This window comes from Seriola lalandi, unplaced genomic scaffold (assembly GCF_002814215.2).
Source record: "Seriola lalandi dorsalis isolate HSWRI2012SDOR001 ecotype SW California unplaced genomic scaffold, Sedor1 jcf7180002054563, whole genome shotgun sequence".
NCBI classification, from domain to species: domain Eukaryota; kingdom Metazoa; phylum Chordata; class Actinopteri; order Carangiformes; family Carangidae; genus Seriola; species Seriola lalandi.
This window is the reverse complement of record NW_019525116.1, coordinates 1,453,930-1,474,984: the sequence shown is the minus strand read 5'-3', so window position 1 is coordinate 1,474,984 and position 21,055 is coordinate 1,453,930. Positions and strand designations below refer to the sequence as shown.

At 41.4% G+C, this 21,055-nt stretch overlaps 2 protein-coding genes across 3 annotated transcripts; both read left to right on the top strand.

The window, feature by feature from the left end:
- The first annotated feature begins 1,648 nt into the window (after positions 1–1,648).
- tspan34b (tetraspanin 34b) lies at positions 1,649–6,523 on the top strand. The gene is made up of 8 exons (XM_023416290.2): positions 1,649–1,917; positions 3,849–3,926; positions 4,095–4,310; positions 5,109–5,183; positions 5,295–5,402; positions 5,501–5,632; positions 5,719–5,811; positions 5,946–6,523. The coding sequence occupies exons 2-8, from the start codon at positions 3,870–3,872 to the stop codon at positions 6,003–6,005; spliced, it is 741 nt and encodes a 246-aa protein (XP_023272058.1). The 5' UTR covers positions 1,649–1,917; positions 3,849–3,869; the 3' UTR covers positions 6,006–6,523.
- A 2,283-nt stretch (positions 6,524–8,806) lies between these two features.
- Positions 8,807–19,133, top strand: LOC111662508 (tetratricopeptide repeat protein 39A). Of its 2 annotated transcripts, none has more exons than XM_023416395.2 (18): positions 8,807–9,076; positions 9,708–9,812; positions 10,297–10,428; positions 10,745–10,797; positions 11,890–11,957; positions 12,090–12,154; positions 12,259–12,358; positions 12,428–12,493; positions 12,612–12,720; positions 12,836–12,903; positions 14,278–14,337; positions 14,599–14,760; positions 14,859–14,950; positions 16,127–16,247; positions 16,343–16,454; positions 16,553–16,667; positions 17,303–17,419; positions 18,054–19,133. In XM_023416395.2, the coding sequence occupies exons 1-18, from the start codon at positions 9,042–9,044 to the stop codon at positions 18,160–18,162; spliced, it is 1,689 nt and encodes a 562-aa protein (XP_023272163.1). In that variant the 5' UTR covers positions 8,807–9,041; the 3' UTR covers positions 18,163–19,133. The 2 variants fall into 2 exon arrangements, with proteins under 2 accessions (XP_023272163.1, XP_023272162.1); XM_023416394.2 differs by having other exon boundaries at positions 12,612–12,723.
- The last annotated feature ends 1,922 nt before the right edge of the window (positions 19,134–21,055 follow it).

Sequence of the window (21,055 nt, the reverse complement as noted above, 5' to 3'; positions counted from 1 at the left end):
AAAAGCCATTCTCACACTGACATACCATGAATCTAACACAAGACACAAACCACATACAGATACACACCTTAGAAAACAAACAACTCTTAACTTGCTTAAGACTGAATGGATCAGAGTCAGTGATAAGGTTCAGAAATATAGGATAAAGCTGAATTACATTGGAAGCCGGTGAATTTGAATTTTGGAGTTTTAGGTTCAGCTTTGCATGTACATGTGAGGACTGTATTTTGAATGCGCTGGAGCCTTCCTATTATTTGTCAGTGTAATTATGAAAGAGAATACTCTACTGTTCTGTGGTTTGTGTAAATCAGCACACCTGCACCACGTCATCAACGCAAACAACTTCTTTTAACATGTCATGCAATGGAAAAACACTCACATTGGACCAGTGCAGCTTGAATGGTCGTGTTGCTCTCGGTTCAGATGGCGGGAGTTTCCCCACCCACTGTGGCCAGAAACAACTTGTTATACTAAATTTAAATTTAAATAAAATTTATTTAATTGACTTTTAGTTTGTTTATCAAGTGATACAAAACTGCTTTAGTTATATATTATTAATAGGATCGGAGTCCATGAGAAATGTTATGTATTGTGTCGCCTGCATATGTATAATAGTTTTGTGTTTTCTTTTAATTTTATCATGCAAGAGCATGTAGAGATTCAAAGGCAGTGGTCCTAGGATTGACCAGTGTAGCATATTTAATCAGAATAGCATAATCAACCATATTAAAGGAGTAAGGTCAATGGAAACTAAAATAGAAGTTCCCATTGAGCCACTGGTTATTATATCACCGTGAGTGTTTACTTTGATAAGGGTTATTTTAGCGCTATATTTAGAGCTGTAAGATATTTTATCCAATTGAAACTGAAACTTCATTTCTGACCTTGGAAACAGTAGTTGAGAAAACAATCTCACAAGGTCCATTTAGTAGCTTGTACCTGCAGCTTTTTATTGTTTTATTTATCATCTGCTTCAGCAGGTGACTTTTGACCATGAATTGCATTCTCCAAATTTTTTTGTGAGTGCTTTGATTGCTCAGAAAAGTGTAGACACTGAGAGCGCAATAATGGTAAAGGATATGGTGATGACCGAGCCAAACAGTGGAGTTAAAGGCTTTAAAACCAGGAGTGAACATGAGCTAAAAGACACTTTTCATATCATACATTGTCATTTGTCAAATGTATGCAACTTAAATGTTGCCAATTGGAACCATTTATGTATAAGAAGCAGTGGTCCTAAGACTGACCCTTGTGGAACCCCTGACACAGCGTTGTGCAAAAGACCAAACAACCAATGGAAACGTATAGATGGCATACTATAGATATAGATATAGATAATCATCCATCTATTAATACAAAACTTTTTCAGTATATGCTGAGGAAGGAAAAGCTTGTAAGAGGTCTGTTAATATTAATTAAAAATGGTCACATTATTTTGTCATATCTACAAACTGTCTTCAAAATAACACCTTCAAACAGAGACACACATGCTCGTTGGTGTTGCTGCACACAGGTGAGCTCTCTCTCTGTTCCCCTCCCTCCCTCATGAGCAACCAGCCTGACTCCATGGTGATGTGTGTTATTACTCAGCCGCTTTGGTCACGCCCACCTGCTCCCCTCCTCCCCTTCCAGTACTTATAACCAGCTGTGACTCTTAAAATAAGAGCAGAAAGCAGCAGAAAAAGTCACTTAGAAGCTCTTTCATATCAAGCAGAGTGACAGATCCACAGGAAGCGGCAGACAGAGAGCGTATTGTGGGTCATTTTCAGAGTGCAGAAGAATAATACACTCCTGTGCTCCTGTTATCTCACAGTCAGTCCGCTCCCACAGGAACAGCTTCCATCACCACAGTGAAGGTAAAGACGCTGAGCAGTGGCCCAGCCTCAGAGCACATCCTTGGATTTCCTCCTGTGAAAGGTAATAATGACTCAACTGAGACGAACTGTGTTTTTTAAATGTTAAATGTTTGCTTCTTCATGCGAGTTTTAGGTCCTTTGCTTATTTTTTCAAGTGCCGTACCAATGTAAGGAGGGATCCATCCAACAAAGATCCTTTGTCCCCTGAGACCTGCCTCGAATTATTCCTCTCAAAGGCGTCCTTTGAGATTCATCTCGTCCGCTCTGTTTTTGATGGAAGTTGGACAGTCTGAGACAATTTAAAGCTTTTGTTGATCCAAGACCAACAAATGTAGATCATGTATCTGCTGATGAATTTCACACGTGGCATTAAGTAGGTCACATTCAGGCAAAAGCTTTCCCCTTTATTATATATGTGCTGCACGATATAAAGAAAAAGAGATGTTTCCCGTGCACACTGGCTCACTCTGAGATTTGCATGTGACTGGCTTGTTAATACATCACCAGGCTGACTTCTCTGTGTCACAGTGCAATCATTGACCATAAGGAAGTGGGAAAAGCTCAGAGGAGTGAAATGATAGAGGGAGTTTGTGGGAGTCAAGGCAACGGCTGTTTTTTCCTGAGGACATCTTGGCCCCCAAATATATGATTAACTTGATGACAACCAGCTTTACTGTATCAGCGTAAGTGGGCTAGATGAACTGACAAGTTACTTCCTGTTTTTGGTTAATTTCATATGTTGGTCTGAGCGTGTATTTGGTGAAGTTTTTAAGGAATTAAAAAATAACCATAAAGGCTGTGGTTGAATAGTTGGCATTAATTAAATAATAGAGAGAAGAGACCATGAGGGAGATCCCAGTTTTCAGAAAGCAGCCTGTTGCTACACACAATAGGGTTCTGCTCTGTCATTGTCCTTGGGGATAACAATTTGTCTGTTTTGTCACGCCACACAAAGAAGACTGTTCCCCTTCTGGGAGGTCCATACACACACACACACACACACACACACACACACACACACACACACACACACACACACACACACACACACACACACACATTTGAAAGTGACAGTCTTGAAGTGACTCTAGAAGAGTGGAGGCTGTAAAAAGGGGGAGGTGGGAGGAGAAGATTCAGAGATAAAATACTGTTATTTGTGAGCCTGTGTTTTATGAGTCAGGATTATTGAGAAGGATTAATGTTATGCGTTTGTCCGAGCACACACACACAAATTTAAACAAATCTGTTTTTCTGTGTCGACAGATAAACAGGTAGTTAAAGGGATGTGATGTTGTAAAGTCCGACCTCTTCCCTGACTGTGATCCCAGAGAAATGGCTGAGATGGATCGGCTGGCCAACCACAAAGTTTTCTAAGCAAATTCACACACTGGACTCCTTCTTTCTTCATCATGCAGCATAACGCTTACTGCATGCTGTAGCACCAATTTAACGAAAAAAAATAAGGGAAAGTTGCAAAAAGAAGAAACCTATCTGTAATTCCTAAATTTGCTTCATTTCCTCATTTGCATACCACCGTTTATCATTTAATTTCTGTAATGAATCACTTCCTAGAAAATATAGTGCGGTATACTTCCTCAATCGTCACCTCCCTAATGCTAAACCACACAAAACCCTCACCCAAGTTCTTTGTTAGGTGATATGTGTCCTGTAAATGTCCTTGGAGTGGCAAAGAAAGGTGCGGGGCACTCTCGGTGTTTGAGAGAGATAAGTTATTAAGCTTTCAAAGGGTAAAAGGTGACGAGCTGGGAAAGTGGCAGGTGTTTTCCCCTCCCCGGCGCTCAGCCTCCCACCTCACAGGGAGGAGGAAACAGAACAGTCCCACTGTTAATTTGTCACCTAATTGGCAGTGCATAATAACTTGGTGACAAGCAGGACAACACATTAGCATGATGATTAATGTTGTACACACAAGTGGCTGTTACATGTGTCCAAAGGCAGCACATGACTGACAGTTTGTTTTTTTCCTCATAGGTTCAACAATCAGAAGCGAAGATGGGGTGTTTTGGATTCCTCAAAGTCATGATGTTTGTTTTCAATGGCATTATCTTTGTAAGTTTAATGACAAATGATTCAAAAATTATTAAATTTTCATTCATTTCACTTTTTACTTTTGCATTATGAAAAAATGTGCAAAAAAAAACTGCAAAATCAGTGGACTGCTCCTTCAATCTTGAAGCTTTTACCCATTTCTCCACTCTCCCCATCTCTCTCCATCAGTTGGCGGGTGCTGCCGTCCTGGGTGTTGGGATCTGGGTGAAGGTGGACAGCGGCTCCATCCTCGGCTTCCTTGGGAAAATTGAGAACGCGCCGTCAGAGCTCAGTCAGGTGCTCAACGTGGGCTACCTGTTGATTGCATTAGGAGCGCTGCTGGTCATCATAGGCTTTCTAGGCTGCTGCGGAGCTGTCAAAGAGAGCAAGTGTATGCTGCTGCTGGTAGGTTGATGTCTGCTACTTTATAAAGGGGTCAAAGAAAAGGTTTGAGCATAAGTTTAAACTACAGAAAAGTGTTGTTTTATTCTTTGGTTTTCGTACGGATGAGACACAGTGAGAAGCAAGAAGGAGAATAAGTCTGCTTTCCAAAATGTGAAACAGTTCCTTTAAAGGAGCTTTTAGAGGAAGACAAAAACAGTCTTCTCAGTTCTAACAAGTGAGCACTGATTTTGATATTTGAAAAGCCGGTTAAGCTTGGTCAAGTTGGTTGTTGTTTTGCTATTGCTACATAGCCAACGTTAGCATTAACTTACCAGTCTAGAAGAAACGTTGTGAGTTCAGCATCAAACCTCATTCCCTTACTCACCAACAGCTGTCTCCAGTGGTAGAAACCAACACCAACGTTACCTCTTGTTTCTATCACTTCTTTTCTTCTACTGAAGTTAGCATGCTAACCAGTTAGCGCGGCCCGCCTCGTCACTTTCTGATAGCGACTCACCGCAGCCTGTAATCCGCCTTGCAGACGTAGCGCTGCTCAGAGGGAGTATTACAACCTCTTGTTTTATAAACGCAACAATGGCTGAAGCTCTTGTCAATCACCACCACCTGCTCTCGACCTTCGGCCGCAGAGAAAACTTACAAATAGCCCACGTAAGCACCAACTGTCGGTGCATTCAAACCATAACAACAGTTTCAATATTCTACAGTATTAATTAAAACAATTTTTATTAGCTATTGGAAATGTTGGGTTTAATAATCCTCATTCCAATAAAATGAATGACACTCTGCTCTTTTCCACAGTTTTTTATCATAGTCTTGCTGGTCTTCATAGCGGAGGTTGCGGGAGCAGTGGTGATCTTGGTTTTCAGACCCTTGGTAAGTTATTAAAGAACATTTTCACACAGAGGATATTAGTAGCTGGATTATCACGACAGCTGTTAACCTTTGGTACACGGATGCAAAGGCTAGTGTATGTTTGTATTTCAGGCAGATGAGTTGATCCAGAAACTTGGCAAAGCAGCAGTTCAGAACATCAAGTCAGACTATGGGAGTAATCCAGACGTCACAGGACTGTGGAACACTACGATGAGCTCGGTACATCATCCTACTGCATAAACTACAAAATGTGATCTTTTTTGACACTGTTTCTCCAGTTCGTTGTGTGACTCTTACTCTCTTTGTTTCCATATTAGTTAAAATGTTGTGGATTCTACAACGCCTCCGACTTCATAGACTCTCCATATTATGAGAGTCATGAAGAGCAATTCCCACCACAGTGCTGCCCAGGCAGTAACTCCTCATGTACTCAGGCAATGGCCGACACGGTACGGACTCAACCAACAAAAACATGATCCAAAACCATTTTGAATGAATAACTAACTCTTCTACCTCTGTTCTTTATTTTCCTCAGTCAATCACTGGTTGCTTCCCAAAGATCAAGAAGCTGATCGACGACAACACGGTGGTTATTGTGGCAGTGGCGCTGGGGATTGCAGCTCTGGAGGTATGACCTTATCTCGCCTTCGCTTCTTTTGTAGGGCCCATTTAAGAAAAAGCTGAAATTCATCAGAGAAATTATAAAATGGCATTTCTGTCTTTTTCTGTTTTTAATTTTTCTTTTACTAATATTCTTCCCAGGTATGTGCCATGGTCGTCTCCATGATCCTTTTCTGCAGAGTAAAATCAATGAGTGCCTAACTACAAATGGCGAAGACCTTAGAAGGATGATTTTAATCACTGGAGCCTTTCCGCTTCCTGTATCTCCTCTAGAGGAGTGAAGGGCTGTGCCTTTGTCTTGCATAAATGCCTCATCACCAAAGACAGTTAATGTCCAATCCTGTGCAATCAGAATTAATGAATGACATAACATTTATTTTTACTACATTGAAATCTATCTAATAGATATATAGATGTATATGAACGTATACTATATTTCTTAAGACAACTACACTTTACAAAACAGGCTACATAAACCAGAGATTGTTTTCAGTGTCAAGCAGTGCTACTACCTGTGACACGTGGCCAGTCAATGAGGAATTACGTGATAACTGCGTTTACTGTGATAATGAAACAAAGGCTGGTCTGTTGGACACAGGAACCACTATTGTGAGATTTGTTGCCATAAGGCCGCTTGTAAAATAGCAACGGAAGTGATGCATTATTTCTATGTTTGTTGTAGGTTGATCAATTTTGAAATAAAATGCAAAATATTTCTAGATGCTGGTGAGTTTTTGTGCTGTGTGACATCACAGGAGCTTTTAATGGGATGGAGAAGCTGAAAATCCTTCATGTATTTCCTCTTTTATCGTAATTTAACAAGGAGGCAGGTCTGACAACAAACGCATTGTCCACAAGCACATGCAGGTTGAAAGAGTTTAAATTATAAGTGCGCTATAGTTGTGGATATTAGTGCCACTCGGTGCCATTTGCCTGAAACTATTAAAAGCGAAACACACAAGCTCAGATTTTCCACCAAGACTTTCAGGACTTTGCGTAGATAAGAAAACATATAATACAGTAAGTTTGAATTTAGGATCAAGCTAATTGGTTTTGGTTTAGTTAGCATGATAAAAAAAATAATGTGTGTTAATGTGTAACTTGGAGCAAATGCTGTTTCCCCTACCTTTTAGATAAGTGAGCTTTCTGACGAGTTAGTTCTGGCAGGAAATGTCCTCATGCTGCGGGGACACTTGTGATCCTTGGAGTGAGTTGGTTAATGTATAAGTAAGTAATAAGTTTTAATCAAACTATCAAATGATCAGTTTTTACTGATGAATATACAAAGCAATAAAAACGGATGAAAAATGCTCCTGTATAGTGATAATGACATTTTATGAATCATATCTGCTAATTGCTTCTAACCACACACACTGGTTATGTTTGCGTGTGTGTGTGTGTGTGTGTGTGTGTGTGTCTGTATCTCGCCCTGGCTCCTTGAATTTATTGATATAGGGATGGTATTTCTACGAGACAGCGTTGTTTCATCTGACCATCTCTCAGTCAGCTCCACGTGCATTTAAAAAATAAACTGTCCACAAAAATGTTAAATTAATAATTGAAGAACCAGTAATGAATGGGTATAAATGAAAAGGGCCAGATAAGAGTAAGATTACTGCTTTCCGGAAGCCAGCAGTTTACTGTTAAATGATCACGTTCAAGTACAAATTAAACCAGTTTAATGCATTTTGTGTTTTGTCCCTCCCAGGCAGTTATCTTGCCCCCAGAGGGCCCTGCCCTTCTCCCTTTGGTTTCTAACTTTAGAGGACAGTGCAGCAAGTTCACAAATATTCACCAATCTGTTCTGAGGTGCAGGAAAAACAAATGTGAATTCTTAAAAACGGTAGGGTTTTCTCATAAATGCACAATCCGTGATTACAATACAGTCTTCCATCCTCAAAGCATCTGGTGCAGAAAAATAAAAAGTATTTCATCTTTTGCATGCGAGTTGCGAGAGGTTGTATTTTTCTACAAATGAAAGAAAGAGCACACGCAGTGTCGTAGGACTGAAAACCCAGAGTTAAACCTGAAGTTACCTCGATAACCTCAGTACAAGCCTCGGGTCTCTGCTGGGTCACTTTGGACTGATGGAAACACCAATGAAGGAGCCTCAGTCTCCACTACACTGATACAGATACAATGACAGTAGCGCCCCCAAGTGTCTGCACTGTAAAAATACACGTCAACTGAGAGATGTGAATCTACATTTTGAGTAGGTGCTGAGTGACACCCAACTATTGACCCATAAATTTATAATTTATAACGAATTAATCAGTTATTTGGGACACACACACACACACACACACACACACACACACACACACACACACACCCCTCGCCTCAAGTAAAGTAATAGCCTACTTGGCAGTTTGTTTCCCACTGCCCTCGAGCAAAACTGATCTTCATCCTACTAAACTTATTCACATCCATATGTCATCTTGTGTAATGCTGAATTATTGCTGCGTTCAGGACACGTAGGAAACTACACACAAATGCTATTTAACTCCTTCAACAAAGTTTAATATTTAGTGATTTTGCCAATGTTTCTTTTGCAAATACTTTTGTAATCATTGATATTAGCGCACTAGTCTTCTCGGGCTTCATTGATATTAACATGATTGACTAGTGATGTGATAATGTTACCGCGGGCATCCAAGTTGGTTTTCCGAGCTGATGATGTCATGTTTATGTTTCCAGCACAGAAGTTCCCGAGTTTTCCGTCAACTTGAACGCAGCATAATTAGCTTTACGATGATTTACTGAACCGTTTCAATCTCAAAGTTTGACAATTAATTTCTACCCCGCAGAAAAACAGAAGAAATTTATTATTATATTAAAATAAAAAATAAAAAAACCGTTGTGCTGTTGGATACAACCTGGTCTAATTTAGCTGTTATCAGTCTTTCATTCAGTTGGTTTTATTCTGAGTTTCCAGTGTAATGTGTGCGTGGCAGCGGTGTCACAGAGGAGGAGTCAGGTGCGCCTCTATTGCGCACACTCACACTGTTGGATCCACACATACGAACGCACGCGTCTACCTCTGCTCCTTCCAAGCACTTTACCCGAGTTTAAACAACAGGCAAATCTTTATTACCTAACGCCAGCTTCGATGTCACCGGTCTAGTTTGAGCGCTTAGTTTTTACGGTGTGAATCCTGGACGCGTCTTGATCTCCTGCGACTACCTCTGAGCTCCTAACCTAACAGGTGTTGGGGGGCACGCCGCCCGGAGAGCGAACATGTCCAATGGGAAAGACGCAAATGCTTCAGTTAAGTGAGTACACGCAACTGAGAATTCACAGAGACGCTAAAAGTCAAGACTTCTCCCACCACAAGTCAGACGTTGTGTTGATATCCTGGTGGTCGGGTAACCGGTTTATATTTGCTCTCTGGATCAGCTGGTGAGATCATGTTGAGCTCGGCAAAAGGAAAAAAAAAAAAAAACTGCACAGGAAATTAAAAAAAAACAAACAAAACTTGTTCACCTGCAGCAGGAAATGATAATGAACCGCATCTGGTGTTTTGTCGTTGTCTGCCAATGATAGATCGAGCTTTGTCATGAGAATGGCAAGTGAATTAAAGTCGCAGCTGGAGGGGGGTTTACTGCATCAGGAAGGAGTGTAGTGTAGTTCTGCATGCTTTCAGTGACTGATGATGACGGAGGGGGTTTTCCAGTTCCCATCAGAGTCTCCGGAAACAAAACTACTGGTGCTTAATGGATAAATCTTAATTTTCGATGATAGAGTCTCTGTTTCATAAAAAATACTTAAAAACTCAAATGCATACTAATCATTGAGTAAACAAATGGATCCTGCATGTCAATCAATGACACACAGCTCAGTTACAGCTCAGTTTGCATTTGTTATGTGTGTCTTTTTTAAATCCCTGTTTGCACTGTGTGGCAGATCCTCACAGATGACCCTGAAAGAGTGTCTGGATGAATGTGTGGAGGCCTTGGATCTCTTCCTTAACAACCACTTCAGCGAGAGCCTGGAGAGGCTGCGGCCAAGGTAACAGAATAATCCTGAGTCATGTTTGTCTCTACAGAGGTTTGAAGCAGCTGTTACTGTTTGAGCTGAAGCTGGTACTATGTTGTTAGTATGATCTCAGCAGTATTCGGCCTCTGCTGATGTTAAGAAACTTCTGTGGTTATGAACTGTGAAGTTGTGCGTTTCCTGTCTGCCAAGACTTGAGGGTGGCCCTGGCAGGCTTCAGTTCTCCAGGATGTGAAGTGTTTGCTGAGGCTGACGCCCAAGGTTTGAGTGACCGAATAGCCAGGAGAATGGCAGCCCTGCAAAATAAACACGATGCACAAGACGGATTGGGATGGTGGAGCAGATAGGGAGAATAAAGAGAGGAAGATATTTACTCTTATCTTTTCTCAACAGGAAAATGCGCAGGTCACACGGTAGCTGTCCTCCTAACATTACCTCTGTTTGCTCACGGTGTGATGCGTGTGATGTTGATCCTGCGACTCCCATGTTTTCTGTGTAGGGTGAATGAGAGTATGTACCATGCTCTTATCTACGCCACTGTGCTGGAAATGCAGGCCATGATGACGTTCCAGCACGATGACATCAGCAACGCAGGAAATACCATGAAGAGTGCCCAGGAGGTCTGTCAGAGGTCAGGACGTCCCGTCATTGTAGACTGGATCATTTTCACCAGCTTCGGTCTAAAAGCAGACGATCATTTCATTCATTTCATAGACTGTAATTAAGGCTCCACATCTTTTTAAACACCTCAGCTGTAAGAGGCAAATTTACATGAGTGCATTTACATGGCTCGTCTCTACTGATTTGACTGTGTCTTTATGAGAGAAGCAACAATGAAGTGGCTGTAAAGATAGCAGAATTGGACACATGTAATGTAACGGATGAGTGTTGTGTCAGAAAAGATGCGGTTATAGTCACAGGAATAGAAATGTTGTTTGCTGTTTCAGGTTTCGACAGAAATCCCCAGGTTTGGCCAACAAGTCGGAATCACTTACTGAAGGTAAAAGGCTTGAAGATCTCCCCACCTACATCCCCTGCACCCCCAGCACCCTCTGCACCCCCTGCACCCTCTGCACCCCCCGCATCCCCTGCACCCTCTGCCCCCCCTGCTGTTTGTTATTGTACTTGTAACTGTCAACAGAGACATCAGCTTGACTGTGGTGCTTTATGAAAATAGCTAGCATCAGCATACTAACATGCTCTTAGCATCCTAGCATGCAGTCATTTGCTAACTGGCACTGACCATAGAGTACAGCAGAGGCTGATGGGAATGTCATTAGTTTTGCATATGTTTGATCATTAAAACCAGAGTACTGGACAAATTTCAAACTGATGATGGTGCCAGAGGATTATAATTCATCCTCAGGGGAACAAGTATGTCTCTGCCAAATTTTATGACAATGCATTAAACAGTTATTTAACTATTTCACTCAAAACCATAAATGTAAACCGTATGTCGGCAGTAGAGGAAAAGTCAGAGGATTAAACATAATATGTCTGTAGAAAATGTCGTGGTAATCCAGCCAATAGTTGTTGAGCTATTGCAGTCTGAACCAAAGCAGTTGGCTGACAGAGTGATATGATCGTCCCTTGAGCCATGCTGCCTGTGAGGCTAAAGAAGATTCTTAAGCATTGTTAGCATATTAGTGATGGTGGGAAAAGCTAGACAATTGAAATGAAGAAGAGTCGTCCAGTGGATTAATGCACCCAGACAGAATTGTCTTCTTTCCATGGAGAAGGAAACCGTTTCCACAGCTGTAGTGGTGCCGAATTGACCTGATGAAAGATTTATCTTTTTAGATAAATCTATCGGGTTGACTTTTACAAATGTCAGAGGAAGATCCAGTAGAATCTGTACGTGCAAATTCAGGAAGAAACTGATTTTTCTTCTTAATCTACTCCTCAAAAGTGATGAAGTCAGGTAGAAGAGTGGAAGGTCAAGTCTGGAAGCTCCTGTCCTGTAGATTAAACTCATAGCAACAGCTGGATTTTATGCTTTATTGCTCCTTGACCATTCATTATTGTATGTTATTTATTCATGTTTGTGTGTGTGTGTGTGTGTGTATTTGTGTGTATGGATGTGTTTTTGCAGTGCAGCTTCATGCTGAAGTGTGTTATGCAGAGTGCCAACTCCAAAGAGCTGCTCTCACCTTCTTACAGGTGCAGTAAAACACTCCACCTTTTAAAACAAAGTGTTTTTAAGAAATTTCAATTAAATAAATGGCTTGAAAGTGGAACTTAGATTTGTAGAACTCTAACTCAAATGACTGCATGCGGGATTTTCTTTCACAGGATGAGAACATGGTGAGTTTCATCAAAGGAGGGATCAAAGTACGAAACAGTTACCTGATTTACAAGTAAGTAAACAAAGAGAAAACAGGCCTTATGTTTAGTGAATGTCAGTATTGGGTTTCTATACTGAGCTGTGGTGTGTATAACATAATTGCCTTTTTTCATCCAGAGACCTGCATTCCTTCATAAAATCTCACAACTGTCTCAAAGGACCCAGCCACAGTCACTTAGAGGGAGGGATATCATTTGGAATAGGGGCATTTAATCTGGTATGTCACTGAAGTATCTTTAAACGCTGCAGGTTGACGACGTGTTCATCGGTTCTTCTTTCTCCACAGACGCTCTCTCTATTCCCCCCGCGGATACTCAGAGTTTTGGAGTTTGCAGGCTTTTCAGGAGACAAGGTGTGATGTGCATTCATTATGTTCTCACTCATTAAAACGAACAACTCACCCGTGTGCATATCAGTTCATGTACGCGATGCACTCATGCACGTTTTCTGCATGTGTGGTCCTGGTGTAGGAATATGGTCTGTCCCTGCTGCGTGACGGTGCCACGGGGATGAATCTGCGCTCCATGCTGTGTGCTCTGCTCCTGCTCTGCTACTACACCTTTCTCACCTTCATACTAGGTAGTGCTGTACCGCATCCATACATTACATGCGTCCCGAGATTCAAATGCTATTATCATATCGTATATCATTTCATATATCATATCGTATATATCTTTGTTCTTATCCTCCACAGGGACAGGGGAGGGCGAGGTGGCTGAGGCTGAAAGTCTGCTCAAACCTTTCCGGCTTCGCTACCCGCGGGTGAGTAGGAACACGAAAACCCGAAAATCACTTTGTATGAAAAGCTTGGGACTTTCTGTCTGGTAATGAAAGTGTAAACACACATCAGGGGTGTGTGGCGTTCTCGTGCAATTGTGGCTTCACAGACGTTTAAGCTTTGAATGTAAGGAGCGGTTTGGTTTGGGGTTTTTTTTTTTGTTTTTTTTTGTGTCAGCAGCTGGAAAAAAAATCCTGTGACCAGCAACTAAACCTGGAGAAATCAGTTCATCGCTACAATTCATGGATTTGCTTGCGGATGCCAAAAAAAATCTGTGGTGAACTTTGACCTTTCAGTATCGCTGTTAACCAATAGCAAGCGGAGTTCAAAATGGAGGAAGTGATCGTAGCTTATTAGCTGTTTTATTTACTCGCCAGAGTCATTTCTGAGATCTTGAAAAGTCAGAGGGGGTAACTTTCTGATTAAACACTGACCCACTGTGCTTGCCGTACCGATTGTTTTCTTGTGCAGGAAGGGGGTTTTAAAGTGGTTGAGATCATCTGATTAACAACCTGTCATCTAACTGTTCTATTTCTGGCCTATTTCAACTTATATTTAACAGTCAATCATCTCAGAAATCTGAAAAGTGAGAAGAATTCTGTCATAATTGTTAGAAATGAGGCCAAAACTACAAAAACAAGATCCAGGTTGAGATAAACCTGGTTTTAAATGATCCTTTTTATTGTTAATGAATTCAGGCTGTGGTTTGTGATTTTAGGATTACATCTTGTTCTTTGTGTTGGTGTTTCGTAGTTCCTCATTCAAACTTTTGTTCTCTTTTCTCCGACCGCCACCTAAACTTCTTCACATCATTGTTCTGTCAGTCTTTCTATTTTTACACCTTCTTGCGTCTTACTCTTTGTCAGCGCTTTCTCACACCTCCCTCCCTCCACTCACATTGCATCTCTTTTCTTTTATTTCTATCATGTAGTCACAGGCGTAGATTCTCCCACACCCTGATTTCTTTCCTCTGACACTCACTCCACCTTCCACTCACGCAGTCCCTCGTGCTCCCTGGATCCTGACGCCATCCGTCCTTCGTTTATGTGTACTCGCACGCCTCCGTGCTATCACTCCGCTTGACACTCCTGTAACTTCACAATCCCCGTTCTCTGCTCCACCTTTTATCTACATGCTAGCCCTTCCCAGAGAGCAAACTCAAAGCTCTGACACAGTGTGTACCAAACCCAAAATACAAGCGTCTTGGTTAAACACTGACGAGAGTAATTGTTGGACAGTAGGTCTTCTAGAAGAAAGATGAGAATCTAACGCAATAAGCTGCCAGTCAGCTGTAATACTGAAACATTAGAGGCTGAAATAAAATGTTATGATTTGTATTTTGTTTCTCTTTTGTCCAGGGAGCGATATTCCTCTTCTTTGCAGGCAGGACTGAGGAGATCAAAGGAAACATTGATGAGGTGTGTTTAGGAAAATGGCTGGAAATGATGACGACTTGGTGTTTCATTACCTGTACATTTGTTTTTAATGCAGTATTATGTTCTCACACACTTTACATAATAGCAAGTAATAGCACCTTGTTACTATGGTAACATTATTGCTATGTTTTAGCCAGTGAGCTGCGAAGGACCAGCGCGAATGTTGATATTTAACACGCGATATACCTCAAATGTGAAACATCATTACTCTGCTGTACGGTGTCATTTCACCGATGCTCCCAGGCGGTGGCGCTGTTTGAAGATGGCTGCAAGGCCCAGCAGGCGTGGAAGCAGTTCCACCACATGTGCTACTGGGAGCTGATGTGGTGCTTCACCTACAAACGAGCGTGGAAGATGGCCTACTTCTACGCAGACCTGCTGAGCCAGGAGAGCCGCTGGTCCAAGGTACAGCGAAGTTTCTCCTTTTTTTTCTTTTTTTAATCCTGTCAAACATCTTGAGGAACAAAAAGCGTGAATGCTGTCTGTATGCTTGTCTCTGTTAGGCCATGTATGTGTACATGAAAGCTGCTTACCTCAGTATGCTGCCTAAGGATGAGGCCAGGCCGTTTGGGGAGGACGAGGTACAACTCTTCAGGTAAATACGCCGTCATTTTTTCATGTTGTGTCTTAGCAACAGACTGCAATTGTCCTTACGCTCATAGCATATTTACTTTTTTTTTTACCAATCTGTATATGTAGACAAACAGCTGCTACGCAAATGGCATTGTTCACATACGGTAATTGTGTTTGAACTTTGTGAGAACACTCAGGATTATAAAGTGTATACGCAAGGGGTGGATCAGGCCTAAATCCTCCCTGACCAAAGCTGCAATGTCTTCTGGGAGAGCTTACACACAACATAAACACTTGAGGAGGTTACTATGTAAAACATTAAAGGTCACCTCCAGACATTTTCTGAGACCTTTAAAATAAATGAAAAAGTTAAGGTATTGTTGGTGATTGGCTTCCAAACTAGTTGGGAGGTCACACAGTGACATAGTGTATGTGTGTGTCCACGTATTAAACTCAGATTTAAGGTGAGCACAGAGAAACTTTCCCCTCCAGCAGAGGATGAAATGCATTGAAACACCTCATATACGTCATTCTGTCAAACATCCAGTTGAAGTAACACTAAGCAAAGTCATTTCTGAGTTGAGGGGCACTTTAACTTTGAGATCATGGCAGTAAAATTGCTTCTCCTGTTCAGAGTCTGATACTGACCTTACTCCAACATGTTCTACATGAGGTGACAACGCGTCACTTTTGTATTAAAGGAGCAATTTGTAAGTTAGCATTAGCATTAACAGCTGTTTACTAACCAGTCTAGAAGAAACGATATGAGTTCAGCATCAAGCTTCATTCCTTTACTCACCAACAGCTGTCTGCAGAGGTGGAAAGCAACACCAATATTAACTCTATCATGTCTTTACCTCTACTGAGCATGCTAGCATGCTAACCAGCTAGCCCCGGCCCATCTAGTCACTTTCTGATAGTGACTCACTGTAGCCTCCAATCTGCCTTGAAGACGTAGCGCTGCTCAGAGGGAGTTTTATAACCTCTTGCCTTGTAAATGCAACGATGACCGAAGCTCTTGTCAAGTGACAATCACCTCCACCTGGGTGATTCAAATGGCCCCTATAAAAGCTTACCACTTGGTAAATAAACGCAGGTATAAAAGCAAATACATCCAAAGTTTTATGCGCTGTCTCACTAATTCAGACCTCGTGCTTTCTTTCCAAATTTACCTTTATTATTTTCCTGTGTCTTTTAGACAAGTGCCAACCTTCAAGCAGAAGATAGCAGGGAAGTCTCCTCCGACTGAGAAGTTTGCTATTCGTAAAGCCAGACGCTACAAGGCTCAACGCCCAGTCAAGCTGGCAGTACCAGTGCTGGTAAAGCTTCACACACAAAAAACACACACAACGGGCTGTATGTTTGACTCACAGAGCCGTCCAATATATATATATATATATCTTTTTCATCACAGGAGATGATGTACATGTGGAATGGTTTCAGTATGATCAGCAAACGACCAGAGCTGACTGAAGGCATGATGCAGACTTTGGTGGAGGCAGAGCGCTCCCTGCTGGAGGCTCCTGGTAATAGAGCACATCCCAAACCAGGAAACCCCCCCACCACCACCTTTTTTTAATATAACTTAAGACAAGGCTGAAGGTGTGTGCTCTGTCTTCTACAGAGAACGAGTATTCGGTGGACGACCGCTGTGTGATTCACCTTCTGAAGGGTCTGTGTTTGAAGAACCAGGGTTTACTCCAGGCTGCTGAGGAGTGCTTTAACAAAGTGTGTTCCAGGTGAGCTGCAGTGGATTCGTTTTTTGTTACCTGCTCACACACGGAAACCATCCTCCTAGAAATCCATGAATCCTCTGTGAACGGAGAATCACCGGTCTTTGCACTGCATGTGAAAAGATAATTGCTTTTTTTGTGAGCTTGGATTTGTCTTGTTGAATTTGGCCAGAAAACTACTAAACTTTTCAAAATTTCCCTCCATCATTCACAGAGTACCAATAAAAACACAAACAGTTCCAAAATCATCCGAAAAAGTTTTCTTTCCTAATGTCTGTCTAAGGGCAGCTCTTGAGCGGATGTACTGGTAGTCACAGAATCCTCTCAACTTACCTTCCAAGTCACACAGTGAACGTCTGTAATGCAGTCATGAATGGGATCACTCCTCGTTGAAATCACGACACGCTTATGACCGAGGAAACTTTCAAACAGGTCTTGTGAGAAACATTTGTTTCCTCATTCATCTCAAGAGTGAAGTCAGTCGACCTGCGCGGAAAAACAAATCACAGCTGTTCAGCAGCATTACTGAGGATGTCACGTGCAGTGCAGTACCAAGGTCCTGACTTTAAATATGTGTAAAATGAGACTGTAAGTGACAGCAACGTAATTACGCAATTCACCTTCTGTCTGTGCGTTTTCAGTGAAAAGAAGATCAAGTTTGACCACTACCTGGTGCCCAACTCCCTGGTGGAGCTCAGTCTGCTCTACATAGACCAGGGCAGAAGGGAAGAGGCTATTAAACTGCTGCAGAAGGCCAAGTAAGTGACTCCTTTACAGCAGCTTCATTGCTGCATGCACCATCACACGTGACCAAGTAGAACATGTTATTTTAACTCTTGTACCTATGGAATATGTGCATTTAACACAGAGATGCTGTGTTTTCTGCAGCCTGCATAACTTACACATGCAGCATTTGAGAGTACGAATCATTCTGTTTAGTAATGCAAAACACTAATGTAGTTATTACTGTGTGCAAACGATCAAACATTACCCTGCAGGTTCTGTACAGACCTTTTGTTTACAGAGGATTTTGGTGATGCTAGCAGAAATCTAAGCTCTTATCCAGCCGCCTTCTAACTGAACTAGACCACAGGTTGTACCTCACACCGCTGCACATTTTTGCATCCACTTGTCAAGCTGAGAATGGACCCAACACTTTCCAAGTCAGTTGGACAGGAAATGTGCTGCATGCAGGAACACTAGAGGTCGCCATTTGCCTGTTAATGTAGGTCTACGTAGACCGTCCTCAACATTATCCACTCACTGGGGTAATGATATGTTATCAACTTTATATGGAAGGTGTCATTGTTGCTTCTCTGGGCGGAACAAGAGCACAGCATGTACAAAGTAAATTTCCCGCTGTCTAACCGTGTGTGCTGTTTTACCTCCTAGACAAAACTACAAGGATTACTCGATGGAGTCTCGTACACAGTTCAGGGTGCACGCCGCTCTGGCCAAACTGAAGGCCGACCCTGGTGAAGATGAGGACACTCATCTGTAAAAAAAAAAAAAAAAAAAAGACCTTTCTTCATGGCTGCAAAGGCTCTTCACATTGGACCCTCCATTTCCCTCACACTGTTGACTGTTTTTAACTTGATACCCATTTTTTTTTTTTTTTTTTTTAACCTCTATGCATCTTTTTCAACCAGTGAATACTGAGTGTTTTATCTTTGTGCTGGGATACCTTTTCAGGTATTTTTGCATCACAGTGTGAGCCAACACCTCACTGGACAAAGGTATAACCTGATTATTTACAAGAGCGGTCCCGTCCACACAAAGGCTTCAAAGAGAATTGAACGTGGCAAATTGAAACTTCAAGTTGAGGGACGTTGAATTTCACTGTCTTCCGTAGGTTAACACAGACTTGAGTGTATATAGAGTAGACGTTTTATTTTATGGATGTTTTTATCGTTTACATTGAATATTAAACTACACTAAATCTTAATCAACAGCTGATTGATATCACTATAAATAGTAAATGTAATAAATTTTGACTTAATGAAAGGTATTGTAATGACTTTATTTTGCTGTATAGTAAGAGCTCTATATGATTATCACCAAACTGCGTAACTTAAGCTCTAACATGTTAGGAAGATTTTTTTTTGATGTGTTCATGGTATTTCACACACAGCTGCACAAACATTTTATGCAAAATTGTTTTAGAACATAATTTAGTTATTAGTTGACAAGCTTGGATAATTTTATGACCCACAGTCGCAGCCAGTATTCTGTGCTCCCTGACAAACGCATTGTCACTGCATCTGTCCCGGCCTGTTCACTTGCAGAGGAAATTGATGGAAGCATGACACGGATAAACAGGTGAAACTGCTGCTGTTCTTAACTCTCACCATCTTGGTGTGTTTGAATTAATTAAAATTCAGTGTTTGGACGTATCTGGATCGGTGCGTGTACTTTCCAAAAACTTTCAAATGTCTAAAAGTTATTTTTGCACAAATAAATCCTACATATGAATGTTTTGTCTTAAACCAAAAATCAGCATCAGTCTGTCTGATGCAGTAATTTTTTTCTTCCTTTAAAAATGTTAGACAAGATGCAATCTGCTCAGAGATTAATTTATTTCAGTGACAGCTAAACACATAGGTCATGAAGTTTTTCCAAGTATGCAAAACAAACAGGGCACATAACTGGATAAACTTTTTCTTTGATCCAGGTGACACAAAACAAGGAGCAAACTGTTCTTCAGATTCTGTTCAGATACAACTGTCCCACTGAACCGTGTTGTGTAGTACACGCTCCATCTCATTAAACACAGTTAGACGAGGGACCCGACACTTATTTCAAGACTATGAGGAGTCAGCAGGCGGCGTGACAGGAGCTGCCACCTGCTCTTCTTTCAGTCTGCGTTTCACTAGTTTCCTCCTCTTCTTCTCTTCCTTTTCTATCTCAGCAACCATTTCCAAGAACTTGGGGCTGCGGGGGTCGACTGCGTAACCAAAGCGCTCTCTGGCCTGGGACAGCAACATGTCACGGCGAGCCTTCTCCTCCTTTTGCTTCAGTTTGGATTCACGCTTTTCTCTGCGCCAGTCAGCGATCATCTTGGGCATTTTGGCCATGTTTGCTGCAATGAGCTTCTCTCTGCGGTGGAAATAGAAAAGATTAGTATAACAGATGTTGATGCGGTGCTGGAGGCATAGTTGTGTGATGGGCAGGCCACCCACTCTGGTTTTGGGTGAAATATTTAAACAACTATTGGATGGATCGCTCTGTAATCTGGATCCGACATTTATGTTGCCCTCAGGATTAACTGTAATAACCACTCCTTTCATTTTTCATCTAGTGCCACCATCAGGTCAAACTTACAATTTGTGCAGTACTCAGCCTCAGCTGTACTGTGTGTTTAATGCTCATTTGCATGTCAGCAAATGTTAGCATGCTAACCTGCTAAACAAATATGGACAAGGTAAACAATATACTTGATATACATCGGCATGTTAGCGTTACAACCAGGAACATTTTAACTTCTTAGTACAGCTGGCACTGAATGCTTTGTCATCTTGGTGGCTCACCTGGTAGAACGCAAACCACTTAGGCTCTTAGTGCATCAGGTGGGGTTTGAATTCAGGCCAGGTTTGAATTTAGGCCATAAATTGGGTGCCATCTTTATTAAGGACTCATGGGTTCATAGATTTTATTTGTAAAAATAAGAAAATGTTAATGTTCAAAATGGAGATAAGAAATAATTGTGCAATATATAGGACAACAACCACAGAATATGCTGCAAGAATGGTCAGTACATATTGCCGCCGCCCCCCTAAAAAGAAAAACTGCCTCAAACAGGGACAGCTCCTTTTAACTGGTGACAATCCTTGTGTTTATTTACTAAGTAATTGCTTCATATTTCATCACATTTGTCAATGCCTGTAAACTTCTGCATTTTTATAGTGTTTTAAAATAGTTTTAAAATGGGTGGAGGTAACACTGAACCTGTAGATGTTAAACTGATTGTGGATAACTATAGTTTTTCCATTTCTTTCCCAGAGGGTAGTGATGAGAGCGACACTTCACACACAGACAAAATGTCCTGATTTTATCATAACTTAACCTTGTGCTGTTGTAGTGGTAACAGTGTTTGTGAGATATGGGACCATTTCAAATTAGCCTGTGTAAAATGTTTTCCAGTGAATAATCTTTAAGTCAGATGAATTATTTTTTCATTCAAATGGTGACAAGATCTTTGACGATTTTGGAAATAAAAGTGCTGTTAAACTACCTTGTGGAATCGTGGTATTTTCTAGTGACTCAAATGTAATGCTAACTAATAAGAGGCATAAACTGCGTCTAGGTTGTGGTTTGTGTCAGGGAGCGTCTTCGAGTGTTTTGAAGTACTGTTATAAACGAGTCATTGACAGAAATAAAATCAGACTGAACAGGAA